Consider the following 14966-nt stretch of genomic DNA (forward strand, 5'->3'; position numbering starts at 1 on the left):
TGATTCTGATTGCAAGTAATTTATTAAATTCTGGCAAAATAAAAACTGGTTGAATCTTAAGAGAAAAAAAAATACACTATACAGATCATGTATTATAGAATTGTATACCTGAAACCTGTAATTTTATTCACCAATGTCACCCCAATAAATTCAATTTAAAAAATTTAAAAAAATTTGTTTAAAGAAAAAATGCTTAACTCCTTCCCATACCTTATTTTACTTTATTATACCAGTAAGTTCTTCTCATTCAGAGTTACAATTCCCCAGCCCTCACTGCACCTTCAGGTCAGGTTTGGTCTGGTCCCACTTGCTATTCCATCCCTACCTTCCACATTGGCAAAGACACATGAAGAAATCCTGGGGCTCTTTACATCTGTCACCATATACTAGTTGGAAACCATTCTGGTCTGAGAGACAAAATGGACCTGACAGGAAACACCATTACCTCAGATTAATTTTTCTGTATCTAAGTTTCTCATCAACAAAATCATTCCTCTATGCTTCTCAGACAAGTTAGTAAGAAAACAGCAAATTTAAACACAGGTACCAATTATAAACCTCTAAAATAACTGATGGATGCTTCTCAAATATTTGCTATTTCCTCTGCTTTAAAACAGTGCACTTACTCTCTCTGGTCAAATATAAGAGTGATATGTGTAACACAATATGAAAACAGGCACTACAAAAACCCCCTGTCTAATCCTGCCTCTTGCCCAAATCAGCCCAGCCTAACTAAGGCAGCTTCCCAACAGCCTACTCAGGGCTGAATCACTGCTGAAGAGCAGGCACTAAGAACAGATGGAAGAGCTGACTTCCCTACAATGTAGATGAAGAGGACAGACTTGCTCAGTCACATGCAAATAAGTGAACAAACCAGGATTAGAACCCAAAACAACTGGCCAATTTTTAATTGTAAAGTCAATAGTAATTTGTATTAAATACAATGTTCGTAACACATTTACATGGCTTTTTCTAGGTTTTAAATGATTTTCAGTTTAGCATATAAAGAAATTTTCCATTTGTCATTGTAAAGATTAGGTCAAATGTAATATGCCAGTATTTTTATATTACATTTCCATTTGGAAGACTCTATGTTAAATTCTCCCCACAACAGGTGGGGGCCATAGAGAGGAGGCTGGACAGATTGCTTAGAAACAGTAGCAGCCACAAATTAATGAGTACTTGGGGTATGCCATGCATTAAGATAAATTCTTGACATTTCACTTGATTCTCAGAAGCTCATAGGGTAAATTGCACTAAATTACCCAAAGAGAAATTCACGATTAGAAAAGGACATTATAAACAAGGTCACATGCCTAGAACTGTCACATCTGAAAAAAGAATCCAGACATCAGACACATGAAAGAACCAACATCATACATCAAATTGACTTGTGTATTTATTGCACAAATTTCCCCTAGAACTGGGAGGTTATTATAATACAGGTGTACATTTGAGAAATGTATACAGAACAAGAAACAGTATGTACATTTACCCCACCATCTAAATAACTTAAAGAAAGCAGAAGGATCACATAAGACATCTACCAGAAATAGACATTGTGTAAAATCCTTTTTTTTAAGTGATCATCCCCAGTGTATGCCAATTGCAACAAAATTAAATCGGTGCTGGTATGTATATTGCACTTAACAATTTCAAGCTCAAAATTAAGACATACTAATAAAAGCCAGAAATATTTAAAATCAAACCAATTAGTTTATATGAAAGGAAAAATTACTTTAAATCTATAATGTAAAAGATCCCTTTTTCATTTCTATTGCAACAAACAGGTTTTTAAAAATATGTAACACATATCTGTCTGTACCATAAGAAGTTGAAAAATATTTTGAACAGTCCAAAACTCTTTTCACATTCATTATAATGACCAAACTTTAAAAGCAGCAGCAGCTTACTCCATGGTCTTTGTGTAAGGAAAAAATGACTATGATGAAGGTAATAGAAATTACAGAAGGGCTGGGAATTATAAAGCTCAGGAATCCTATAAGGATTAGTAAGAAGAAACTATGGGCCTTTTCCTTCCGAGCAAAGCTTTGTTTTAAGAGTAACAGTAGCATGAGACATCCACTTATTGAAGACTAAATTTTCTAAATGATAATTTATTAGATTTCAACTAGATAGGACTGTGAATAGCTTGATGATTAATTAAAAAAACATGCAAAACAGATATTATCTATCTGTTATATATCATTCTAAACTACAAAAAATAATGAACAATGACCCACATATGAAGTTTTCTGTATTCTGAATTCTGCCAAAGAGATTGATTCATAAAATTCCAAACAATAAAATAGTGAAGAATTTCATTAATGAATGGACTAAGAATATTAAGCAAATGAAAATATATCCATAAACATTCTTTGGCAGCAAGTCATCCATGGGAGACTCCAGCACTAACTGGGGCCAGCTGATAGGACACAGAGGCCAAACTGATTGCAGGCACACCAATTTCAGATTTACATTCCATTAAAACAATAATTTCTTCTTAAATCTAGATTGGAGAGTTCTTGCATACAGAGAGAGCAAGGCAAAATGTGACCCACCACTATACATTAAAGGTCAAAGCTTAAACCACAAAAATCTTAATTACTGAAAATTGAAACAGCAAGAATGAATGTATTATATAGGAAATGTATGTATTAATAGGATAAGCAATTAGTTTCTTTTTTAAAGCTAATCAATTATAATAAAAACAGTCCATGAAAGCAGAAATCAACTTCACTTCTAGAATTAAAGTATCTTAGACCAGGTAATTAAAGAATAAACTATAATGTAGTATTCAAGTAAACTGAGGTAGTAGAGCATACTGAAAACTTTACTTACCCATATTTTTATTTACATTATTTACAAGAGTTTGGTTCCATATTAGCCTTTCTCAGAAGCAACACACACTATATACAGAATAACAATAACTGAAAACTGAAAATCCCTGGGGGGAAAAATAGCTTTTGGAAGAAGGGAAATTCAAGAAAAGAGAATAATTTTAAGGATTAATGAGTTCTATTTAGTGTAAATAGAATATTATGAAGCAGTGAAACAAAGAAAATATTTCCTGTGAGTTCAAGGACGGCTAATGCCAAAAGCAAGAGCTTCGGCTACCTGAGTACTTTTGAAGAAAATATTATTTTTGCCAATACTTTGGTGCAATTTTTAATCCTAATTTTAATTTATTAAATTAGGTACAAATATGTTAATATTAACATTTATAAGAATTAGCTTATACTTACAAACAAAACAAATAATATAAAGTACTATTATTTGGGGAATTTACATTCCTCAGCCTTAAAAAAGCGATTGGTTTTACTTATATTTTAGGGTGTGTGAAACAGGAAAACCACCACAAAGGAACATTTCAACATTATATACAATGAATACTAGTTGGAAAGTGTATATATATATATATATATAATATTTAAAAAGTATGTTTACCAATCTTGTATTTCTACTGCTTTTTAAAAAAAACTACATACATATGTACACTTGGGTGGGTAACATAACACAGATTGACACTCATTCTTCTAAGTTTCTTATAATTAACAGGTTACTTAAAATACTTTGAAAAATACCCCCAAATTAGCTATTTTGAATTGACAGTATAAGAAATAATCAAGGTTTTGTAAACCTATGTACCTTAGAAATAAAGAATTAAAACTAATGAAATGACTATTTGTGAGCCATTTAATCATGAGACATCTGTTGCTATTTATGAGTTGTGGAAACACTGTAGTGATCATATAAAAATCCTCAATGTCATTCATTTTATAGAATTTTCTAAGTTATACTTTGGCCTTTTCAAATGCTTTCCCCCAAATTACATATGCTGTTTTAGTTCCACTTGGTTAAAAATCTACCTCCACCCAAAAAGTCCAGTCAAAAAGAAAAAGCCATCCATCCAAGAACACACAATATGCACTGCAATGCATGATACACAGGTGACTGACTCATTCAGATCAGAATCTAATGGGGGGGAAAATGCCATAAAGCATGTTGTGTTTGCTTCCTTGTTATCTATTTAACGTTCCAAACAATCTTTATGTTAAAGGAGTATCTGAGCAACATATGGAGAGTGAGTGCTTGCTACAGCAGCCAGAAGAGGAAGATCACTGGATTCAATCCTGAAATTAAGAGAAAAAAAAATCTCAGTCAGGCTTTCTGTACCCAAGTCACTATACCTCAGCAATAAAGGACCCAGGCCACCCTGACCAAAAGAAAAAGGTAAGAGAGCTGAAGATAACAACAGTTGGAAATATTTCAGTCAGTAAAACCCAGAATCAAAAAATTTTTTTAAAAAAACCGAACATCTACCCAGCTGATGTGGCTGAGTGGTTGAGCATCAACCCATGAACCAGAAGTCACAGTTCGATTCCCAGTCAGGGCATATGCCCAGGTTGCAGGCTCAATCCCCAGTAGGGGGCGTGCAGGAGGCAGTCCATGGATGATTCTCTCTCATCGATATTTCTATTTCTCCCTCTCCCTTCCTCTCTCTGAAATCAATAAACACATAATAAAAATATTTTATTAAAAAAAGGATCTGAAACCCAATGGTGAAGTCATGGGTGTAGGAATGCATCTCACTGACCTGCTGATGGACCATGCATCAAAGCAAGAAATCTAAGAAATACAATATTCTATATAATAAAAGCCTAATATGAAAATCAACCAAATGGTGGAACAATTGGTTACTATGATGTGCACTGACCACCAGGAGGCAGATGCTCAACACAGGAGCTGCTCCCAGCCCGCAGGCCCCAGGCCCCAGGCCAGCCAATGCGGGTGCCAGCGGGGGTCCCCCAATTGCCCTGCAGGTCGCCCTGCAGAGGGAGGTGACCGGCAGCAGCAGGGGGCAGGGCCAGCTGGCGAGCAGGCGGAGTAGGGCCAGCTGGCGAGTGGGCCGGTGCCTCCCCCCGATTACCCCACCAGTCGCCTCCCACAGAGGGAGGCAACCAGTGGCGGTGGCAGGAACAGGGCTAGCGCACGGTGGGTGCCAGCAGAGGCCCCCAATCGCCCCGCCAGTTGCCTCACAGATCAGCCCTGATTGCCGGCCAGGCCTAGGGACCTTACCCATGCACCAATTTTGTGCATCGGGCCTCTACTAGTATATTAGGATAATAGTGTGCAACCACATTGTTTTGAACACAAATGTTTCTATAAAATATAGAAGAAATAATGGAAGCATCTTAAAAATACATCTTACCACAAATAATTTACAGGAAAAGAAAAATGGCCAATAAACACAGAAACATCACTCATGTAGACTGATTCATGTTAGAGAATAAATAAATATACATACGTAAACTGTACTCAGATTTCATTTCTTAGCAAGTAGCCTGACAAAGATTAAAAAGTTGGTAACAGCCAATAGCAAGAAGTGTGTGCTTCCTGCTATTTGTGATAAATTGTTCTGGTACTTACTGGGTAACATTTACTATTACGTATCAAAATAACTATCAATATCTATCAAAAATTTAATACACATGCCCTTTAACCAAAAATTCTTTAAATAATTCATCCTATAATCTTCAAAGATTTTACTCATTCTAGCATTGATTTGTAGTAGCAAAAGAAAACACATCAGGCCCTCAAATAATGTTCTTCCATTAAACAACAACATTTCATTATAACTATAACTACAGGCCCAGTGCATGAAATTCATGCACTGGTAGGGTCCCCAGTGAAATTTGTGCATTGGTAGGGTCCCCAGCAGCTGCTGGCTGGGTACTCCCTCCCTTCCCCGAGCCAGCCTCGCCCACCCCTCCCCCTTCCCCCCAGTCAAACTCCTGGACAAACTCCCAGTCGAGGGGACAATTTGCATACTACACTTTTATTATGTAGGATGAGATGCCACTGAAACTTAATTCTTGTTTATATTAATTAGTACATGGTAAAACTGATTTTATTATGTCATTTCACTTAAAGCTGCAGAACCTCCTAAAGATGTTAAGTAAGAACTCACTGTTTATATAAATCCCACCATATAATGAAATGCTATACAGCTATTAAAAATAATGAGATAGATCAGTATGTGCTAATATGAACAAATGTTCAGGATTTATTAAAAGGCAAGTTGCCCGATGATATAATAGACTAGAAATTAATTTCTATTTTTTATTGTATAAAAAATTTCTGTCAGAAGAAACAATCCATTAACTGTGTTTGGGTGAAGCTGGCAAGTTGGGGAAAAGACAATGAGGAATTACTTTTCATTTTATGCCATAATGCACTATAAATTTTGGTTAAATGCACATTACTTTAAAAACTACCTTTTTTTTAAATAAAGGCATTATGCACAGAGAATCATCTATTTCCAATCTGGATGGGAAGGAGTAACATTAGTGAAAGAATTTAATTTGGTTTCTAACAAACATTAGCTTCTTGTTGATGTTGGCTTTCTTCCTTCATAAAAACTGAATTAGACAAAAGTTCTGGCTTGTTTTAATTTCCTCAACTAACCTTTCAAGAATAAAACACACACACACACACACACACACACACACAATGGCCATGGAACATAAGGAAAAAGATCACGGAACATAATGAAAAGGGCTATACTATGCCTCCCAACAATTTATCTGTTCTTCCTTCAGTTAGCACTTTAGATAACGGTCTTCTTCCCAAGAATAACTACAGAGTAGACAGACATATAGATAATGGGGAAAGAGTAGTAATGTGTAGATAATGTACTACCATCCAGTGTGCTGCTATTTTAATCAGCTCATTTGGATGGTGGAGAGGAGGCTGGGAAGGAGTTTTGAACATATATGTAAATAAAAATAAATATTACCTATTTTTCCAAGACAAAAAATTAGATTTAATTCATTTTTATCTCACTATATTCTCAATTTACTGTAATGGCACAGGGGACATGCACTTTAGATCAGTGGAAAACAGGGATATGCTCTTATGTGGTACAGAGCAACCTGAATGATAATAGTGTCCAGCTTCTAACAGGAAAAGACACTTTCAAGAAGGCAATTCTAAGGAATAGCTCTTGCTTAAAGAATGCACAATGTGAAAGCCAGAAAAGAAACCATGAACATACCCTAGAACCACTCCCAGCTCCTTGACATGAACACGCATCTGGCCCCTCAGGTATTCAGACAGCATTTTGCTTTTGAAGTACAGCTCCTGTAACCGGTCTTCAAGATGCATTACACACTGCAGTTAGGGGAAACCAAGAACCAGGTCAGAAAATGGTGTCCAATTCTAAATGATGGCAATTTTGAAAGCATCATATTTTTGACAATTCTATTTAGTTATTCCAACATAAACTACAATTTGGAGCACATTTTTTAAAAAACTGAATTTATTGGGGTGACAACAGTTTGCAAAGCATGCAAGTTTCAAGTGTACAACTCAATAAGACATCATCTGCACACTGCATTGGGCACCCATCGCCCCAAGCAAAGTCTCTTTCCATCCCCATTTCCGCCCCCCTTTGCCCATCTCTCCCCCACCCTGACCCCATCTCCCTTTCCCTTTGGCTATCACCACACTGTTGTCTATGTGTTACATATATGTTTTTTGGCTAATACCTTCACCTTATTTCATCCAGTCCCTTCTCCCCACTTCCCTGTGACAGCTGTTAGTTTGGTCCATGTATCCCTGCCTGTTTTCTGTATTTTTTGTCAGCTTATTTTTTTTCATCATATTCCACATCTAAGTGAGATCATATGGTATTTGTCTTTCCCACAAGGGATCCAATTTCTCCACATCCTGACCAATACTTTATTGATGTTATAAATATCCTTATGGGTGTGAAGTGGTATGTCATTGTGGTTTTGATTTGCATTTTCCTAATGAGTAATAATGTTGAACATCTTTTTATGTGCCTGTTGGCCATTTGTGTATCTTCTTTACAGAAATATCTATTCGTTGTGTCTTTGTTATTATTGAGTTGTTAGAGCTTCCTATATATTCGGGATATCAATCTCTCTTCAGATATGATTTGCAAATATTTTCTTCCATTCTGTGGGTTATCTTTTTACTGTTGATAGTGTCCTTTGATACAAAACAAGTTTTTAATTTGATGAAGTCCAATTTATCTATTTTTTACTTTTGTTGCCTGTGCTTTTGGAGTCAAATCCAAGAAACCACTGCTGAATCCAATGTCACAGATTATCCCCTATGTTTTTCTTCAGAGTTGTATAGTTTTAGCACTTATATTTAGGTTTGTTCAATTTTAGATGTAAGTTTGAGTTTATTTTTATATAAGGTATAAGTAAGGATTCAACATCATTCTTTTGCATGTGGACAGCCTGTTTTCTCAGTATGAGTTCTTGAAAAGGCTCCTTTGTCTCTGTCTTTTGAAAAGGTTCCCCAGTCAAAAACCAGTTCATCATATATGTGAGGGTTTATTTTGGGGCCATTATATTCTATTGGTCTATATATCTGTCCTTATGCTAGTACCATACTGTTTTGATTACTGTTACTTTGTAGTAAGTTTTAACACATTGTATGCGGGAAACGTATTTATACATTTTACTTATACGTTTTACGTTGACTGGTAGTAGAGCGCGGGACACGTATTAATATGTTTTTTATAGACTAGCGGTAGAATGCAGGTAACGTATAAATATGTAAACTAAAGTTATCGTAATTTTACTGAACGTTGCCATTTGCGCAAAAAATTAGCAAAAATGGCCCGCGCCACCTGTTAGCGCACGATGAAAACTACCCGCAAACAATGTGTTAAAATCAAGAGGTGTGAGTTTTCCTACTTTGTTCTTTTTCAAGATTGTTTTGGTTTGTTCAGAGTCCCTTGAGATGCCATACACATTTTAGGTTGGGTTTATTTCTGGGGAAAAAAAAAAAGTCATTGGAATTTTTGATAGGAATTGCATTGAAACAATAGATCACTTTTGGGGGGTGTAATCATTTTCACAATAGCAAGTCTTCCAATCCTTGAAATACGGAAGATATCTTTCCATTTATTTATGTCTTTAATTTCTTTTAGCAAAATTTTGTAGTTTCCAGTGTACAAGTCTCTTGCCTCCTTAAATTCATGTCTAAGAATTTTATTCTTTTGATGATATTGTAAATGCTTTCTTCATTTCCTTTTCAGATTGTTCATTGCTAGTGTAATGAAATGCAACTATCTTTGCATGCTGATTTTATATCTTCAAACTTTGCTGAATTCATTTATCAGGTCTATTAGTTTTTGTGTGGAATCTACATTTTCTAAATATAAGGTCATGTCATCTGCAAACAGAGATCCTTTTACTTCTTCCTTTCCAATTTGGATACCTCTTGTTTCTTTTTCTTTCCTAACTGCTCTGATTAGGACTTACTATGTTGAATAGAAGTGGTGAAAGTGGGCATCTACGTCTTGTCCCTCATTTTAGGAGTAAGTCCTCAGTCTTTCACCATTGAACATAACATTAGTTGTGGGTTTGTCATATATGGTCTTTATCATGTTGATCTAGAGTGGTTTTTAACTATGTTATCTTATAGTTTTCCTAAGAAGAAAAAAAAATCTTGAAAGTTGGAAATAGTGTCATCCATAAGAGGTTACCGGTATTATGAAGAGGAATCATCAAAGCCCTGGCATGACAATGAGGGTCCAGAATGCACTGCGTTCTGCACAAAGCTTAGGGACATTGCATGTCCATACATTACATGATACTAATCAGGTACTAAATTATGGCTGCTGAAATCATAGAATCCTATATAATAAAAGGGCAATATGCAAATTGACCCTAACAGCAGAACGACTGGGAATGACTGGTCACTATGACACATACTGACCACCAGGGAGCAGATGCTCAATGCAGGAATTGCCCTCTGGTATCATGGCGCTCCCACAGGGGGAGCTCTGCTCAGCCACAAGCCAGGCTGATGGCTGCCAGCACAGCCGTGGTGGCGGGAGCCTCTCCCATCTCCTCAGCAGTGCTAAGGATGTCTGACTGCAGCTTAGGCCTGCTCCCTGCTGGCAAGTGGACATCCCCCAAGGGCTCCTGGGCTGCCAGAGGGATGTCTGATTGGCAGCTTAGGCCCAATCCCCCCCGAGAAGCAGGCCTAAGCCAGCAGGTGGTCAACCCCCGAGGGGTCCCAGACTGCGAGAGGGCACAGGCTGAGCTGAGGCACTCCCCCGAGTGCACAAATTTTTGTGCACCGGGCCTCTAGTATACTATAAGACATGTACGCATCCCCTTCTTTTTCTAGTCAGCTTGGGCTGCCATAACAAAATAACATATACGCAGTGGTTTAAACAGAAAATTATTTTCTCACAGCTGTGGAGCCTGCAAATCTGAGATCAGGGTGCCAGTATGGTCGGGTTCTAGTGAGAACTCTTTTTCTGACTGGCAGACAACTCTTTGTCCCTGTGTCCTCACATGGTAGAGAGAATGCAATTTCTCTTTCCCTCTTCTTATAAGGACACTAATCCTATCATGAGGGCTCCATCCTCGTTACCTAATTAACTAACTCTAACTCCAAAAGGCCCATCTTCAAATACCATCATCGCATTAGAGGTTAGGAATCCAACACATGGGACTTTAGAGGAACAACACCACCACCTTCTTTCAGGAAAACAATGATGAAGCTAACAGTAATGGTTCAATGTAGGCACATACTAAATAGTTTAGTCACCTATGACAGTGCTCAAATTCAAGCCTCAGACACACTTACAAAATTTGGAGACAAGTTATGTTTATAAAGCTGAAGAGTGGAATGAAGCAGATTGGAAACAAGACTGGAAACCAGTACTTCCTTTCCCAGTTTATTATCTGTCACTCGTCTCTGGCTACTGGCCACTTGCACAGTCCATTTATCCATATCTGCTATAATACAGACAGCTTCTGCTATTGGTTCATCCAACACTGGATGCTGGGGGGGAAAAAAGAAGAATTCATCTTATAATGAGCAAATGAAATTTTCAAAAGATAATGCTAATGGAATGAGACAAGAGAATGCAAATGGAATAAAATGAAATGCAAATGGAATAAAATAATGTTAAGTTATGACAGCTACTGCCAATCATCATAAGTAGAGATGTATTACCAGAATTTTGTAGTCTTTAATCCAGAACTTGATTTTCACTGATCTTTTGGCCATTTATTCATTCAACAAATTTACTGAGTACCAACCATGTGCCAGGCAATTGAAGAAAAGGTTTTTTACCTTGAAAGAGCTAACAATTTTAAAAATAGATAGGAGGGAGATTGACATGAACAAGTCAATCTAAGGTTCTGTGCTAACTATCCCAACCTGTCAGGAATAATTTGCTTGAACATCTCAGGGACCATTCCTTGATCACATGAAGTACCCTGCTGGCTATGTGCAATAGGTGTTTCTATTTTACGAAGATGTATATCCAGAGTATGGATACAGAAGTTAAAAGGAGACAAGTCAACAGATACTAATATGGCTAAATGGGAAAAAAGTCACTCTGCACACGCACACACACACAGACACACACACAGATATTATACCCTAGTTACAATTTTAAAAATACAGATCTATTTAAAAATACAGAAAAAAAAGAATAAAAATACTCAAATCAAACTATCATAAAGATCTCTGAATAAGTATGGAATATTAAGATTATAAAGAACAATTTCTTTTTTTGCTTTGTATTATTTGCATTATCTTTATATTATTTGCATTTCTATCACAAACATTTACCTAAATAACACTTTTAAAATTAAAAAATTTAATGCATAGTAAAAAGTATTTTTAAGTCACATATACTGATAATAGGACCATAGGCATATAGTTGTGCTCTTGACTTTCCATGGCTTACACATAAAGACCAAAAGCAAATATGTGCACAACCACTATCAGAAAGAGACGATGAGCCCTACAATGCTCAATTCTTCAACATCAGTCTATCTTTGGAAAGGTAAGAATTTCTTCAACACTGGCCATATAGATTAGCAGCAATAAAAAGACTGAGACACAAGTAATAGTTTGAAATACTTGGACCCAATGGCATTTTTCCTTTCAAATTTTATGTTATTACAATTTTATAGTTAAGAATACACGTTTCCTCCCGAATAAACCCAGGTTTGGCACTCTCAAAGGATATACTTTTGCGCAGTTAATGAACAACCACTTTGAATAAATCTTTTTGTTTGGTGCTAAGGAAACAAAACAAAAAATGAAGCTCACAGTCTTATGAGAAAGATAAATAGAAATACACCTGGCTATAAAAAGACATGTATAGCCCAGCCATTGACCTGGATTGGGCGTCGACCTATGAACCAGAAGGTCAGGGTTTGATTCCCGGTCAGGGCACATGCCTGGGTTGCAGGCTAGATCCCCAGTGTGGGACATGCAGGAGGCAGCCAATCCCTTATTCTCTCTCATCATTGATGTTTCTATCTCTCTATCCCTCTCCCTTTCTCTCTGAAATCAATAAAAATATATTTAAAAAATTTTTTTTAAATAAATAAAAAGACATGTAACAGATGAAATAGAAACCAAGTGCTGGGGTAGTATAAGAGGGCAACGGGGAGTTCTGTGTGACTGGGAGTTTCACAGTAGAAGGGTCATAGGGATAGGACACTGAAGTATGGCTAGGATTGCTGTTGATAATTGGGAGAGAAATATGGATAATTCCCGTATGGATAACCCTTTGAGACAATGTAGAGGAACCTGGAGAGTATTATGCTAAGCGAAATAAACCAGTCAGAGAAAAACAAGTATCACATGATCTTACACATATATGGAATCTAATGAACAAAATAAACTGTTGAACAAAATAGATCCAGAGACAGAGAATCCTGGAACAGACTGAAAATCACAGAGGGAAGGCAGAGGAGAGGGAGTGGGAAGAGATTAACTGAAGAACTTATATGCATATATGCATAATCCTTGGACAGACAATAGTGCAGTGAAGGCCTGGGGAGAGGGCAGGAGCCGGGTGAAGGGGGAAGGGGACAGCTGTAATACTTTCAACAATAAAGGTTTTTAAAAATTACGTGTGTGTGTGTGTGTGTGTGTGTGTGTATAAAATATGAAAGACTAGCAACCCAGTTACTGAAACAGATGGCTGAAGACAAAACATTCTTTTTTTTTTTTTTTTACCATAGTGAAAAGGCTCCAAGAGCAATAGGACTACTAATGTAAAAGCTTTGCAAGCTTTGTAATGCCAATTTTGCTATCTGTATCTGTAGTAACCTTTGTTCATCTATTTTAGAGACAGTATGGCACAGGAGTTTAGAAGCATAGCATAAGAACAGGCTTAGTTAAGATTGGGATTGATTTCTAGCTCTGCCATTACCTATCCATGTAATTTAAAAATCTTTCCATGCTATACCTGAAATATAAGAGTGGTAATAGTAAGTACTACAAAGGGATTATTTTAAGATTGAGATATTACATTTAAGTGTCTAATACACACTAGGAACACAAAAAATACTAAATGCTTATTACTATTACTATTCTTCCCTAGTAATTAGCAGGTAGCAACTCAACACCAAAATGCTTTGTCTTCAATAGAAGACAGTAACCCCATCCATTGTCAGGCTTTCAGAGAAAACACTGAAGAGCACCGTGTGTGGTAATGGGTACAGAGGAGAAAGAAAAGAGACTGAGCGACTAAGATCAGGCGTAAGGAAAGACAAGAAAACACACAGAGCATTACAAAGACCCACGTGGGATTTCCTAATCAAGTACTTACTCAGCACCCTATTAGGCATTGGGAGGACAGAATTGAAAATACAGAAATGGTTCCTTCACCCTGAAGAACAAATATCATCAACTGATATAATTTGTTTCTTCTGAAGCATTAAATTACTTTCTGAACCTTCTTCAAGTATTTATTTTTTTATATGTTGTACTACACTTACTCATTTACTTGCCTTATTTTCTCCATTACTAAGTAAATAACTTGAGGTCAGAAACTATTCCTTTTTCATCTATATATCCCTTGAAGTGTTAGCACTATGTTCACAACAAAGAATGTCAGTAAATATTTGATATTAAAAGGTTGAGCAATATAGCTTTTTAAATATAAAGAATGTGTGACTAAGTTTTCCTGGATTTACCATAATTCCCCTACTATATAATAAAGCACTAAAATGTACAACTTTAATTTTCTACAGATACAGGTTTAAACCTTTTTGACTAACAATTAAGTGTCTGCTTACTCACTGAGTCATATTTTCTCACCCATATTTTTCTAGATGGCTTTCTTCATTTCCTTTTTAATGGTTATTATGGGGGATTGGGTGGGAAGAAGGAAAAGTTTTGTTAAAACAAAAACTTATTAAAGTGACAGGAGAACCAAGATGGCGGCATAGGTTAACGCCGGAGTTTGCTGCTTTGAACAACTACTTCAAAAGTGAAACCAAAAAACGGAAGGGACACCACCCAGAACCACAGGAATGCTGGCTGAGTGGAAGTCCTACAACTAGGAGGAAAGAGAAACACATACGGACACTCAGAGGAGGCGCAGTGCTGAAGTCAAATTCTGAGGTGCGGACTGCGCGGAGCGGGCTGGCGGTGGAGGGCGCGGTTGTTGTTTTCAATCGGGAGGGAGTCGCAGACTCTGAGCACCAGATCTGGGCGAGCCTTTAAGGACCCAGACTCAAACGGGAGAAGCGGGACTGTCTGGCTTCGGTCAGAGCGAGTGCAGCTTTCTCTCCGAGCTTTGCAGCGGGTGCTGGGACTCAGAGAGGCAGAGCCCCTGGGGACAGGACTGAGAGCCGCCATAACTGCTCTCTCCGGCCCACCCTGTTGATCCTGTGCGACCCGCCCCGCCCAAGCCCTGCACAGAGGCATTTGCCGGATAGCCTCAGGCAAAGGCTAGATTAGCACCTCCCTAGAGTACAGAAGTTCTCTCACTGCTGACACAGCTGATTCTCATAGCCACTTGGCCTGGAGGTCAAACCCTCCCTGGAATTAGCTACAACAATCAAGATTTATCTATAAGACTGCGAACAAAGACCACTAGGGGGTGCACCAAGGAAGCATAACAAAATGTGGAGACAAAGAAACAGGACAAA

General features: G+C 37.3%; 1 protein-coding gene across 7 annotated transcripts in view; it reads right to left on the reverse strand.

Annotated features, from left to right (window-relative positions):
- Positions 1 to 1381: 1381 nt before the first annotated feature.
- The window catches only part of FNIP1 (folliculin interacting protein 1), a 99594-nt gene continuing 86009 nt past the window's right edge, over positions 1382 to 14966 (reverse strand). For 6 of the 7 annotated variants that reach the window (XM_059698309.1, XM_059698307.1, XM_059698306.1 and 3 more), the window contains 3 exons: positions 10645 to 10842; positions 7058 to 7173; positions 1382 to 4133 (listed from right to left, as the gene is read on the reverse strand). In XM_059698309.1, the coding sequence (XP_059554292.1) occupies positions 4055 to 4133; positions 7058 to 7173; positions 10645 to 10842 (393 nt within the window). In that variant the 3' untranslated portion in view covers positions 1382 to 4054. The remainder of the gene's footprint in view (positions 4134 to 7057; positions 7174 to 10644; positions 10843 to 14966) is intronic. The other variant, XM_059698310.1, reaches the window with a different exon arrangement.

The sequence above is a fragment of the Myotis daubentonii genome, chromosome 5 (genome assembly GCF_963259705.1).
Source record: "Myotis daubentonii chromosome 5, mMyoDau2.1, whole genome shotgun sequence".
NCBI classification, from domain to species: Eukaryota; Metazoa; Chordata; class Mammalia; order Chiroptera; family Vespertilionidae; genus Myotis; species Myotis daubentonii.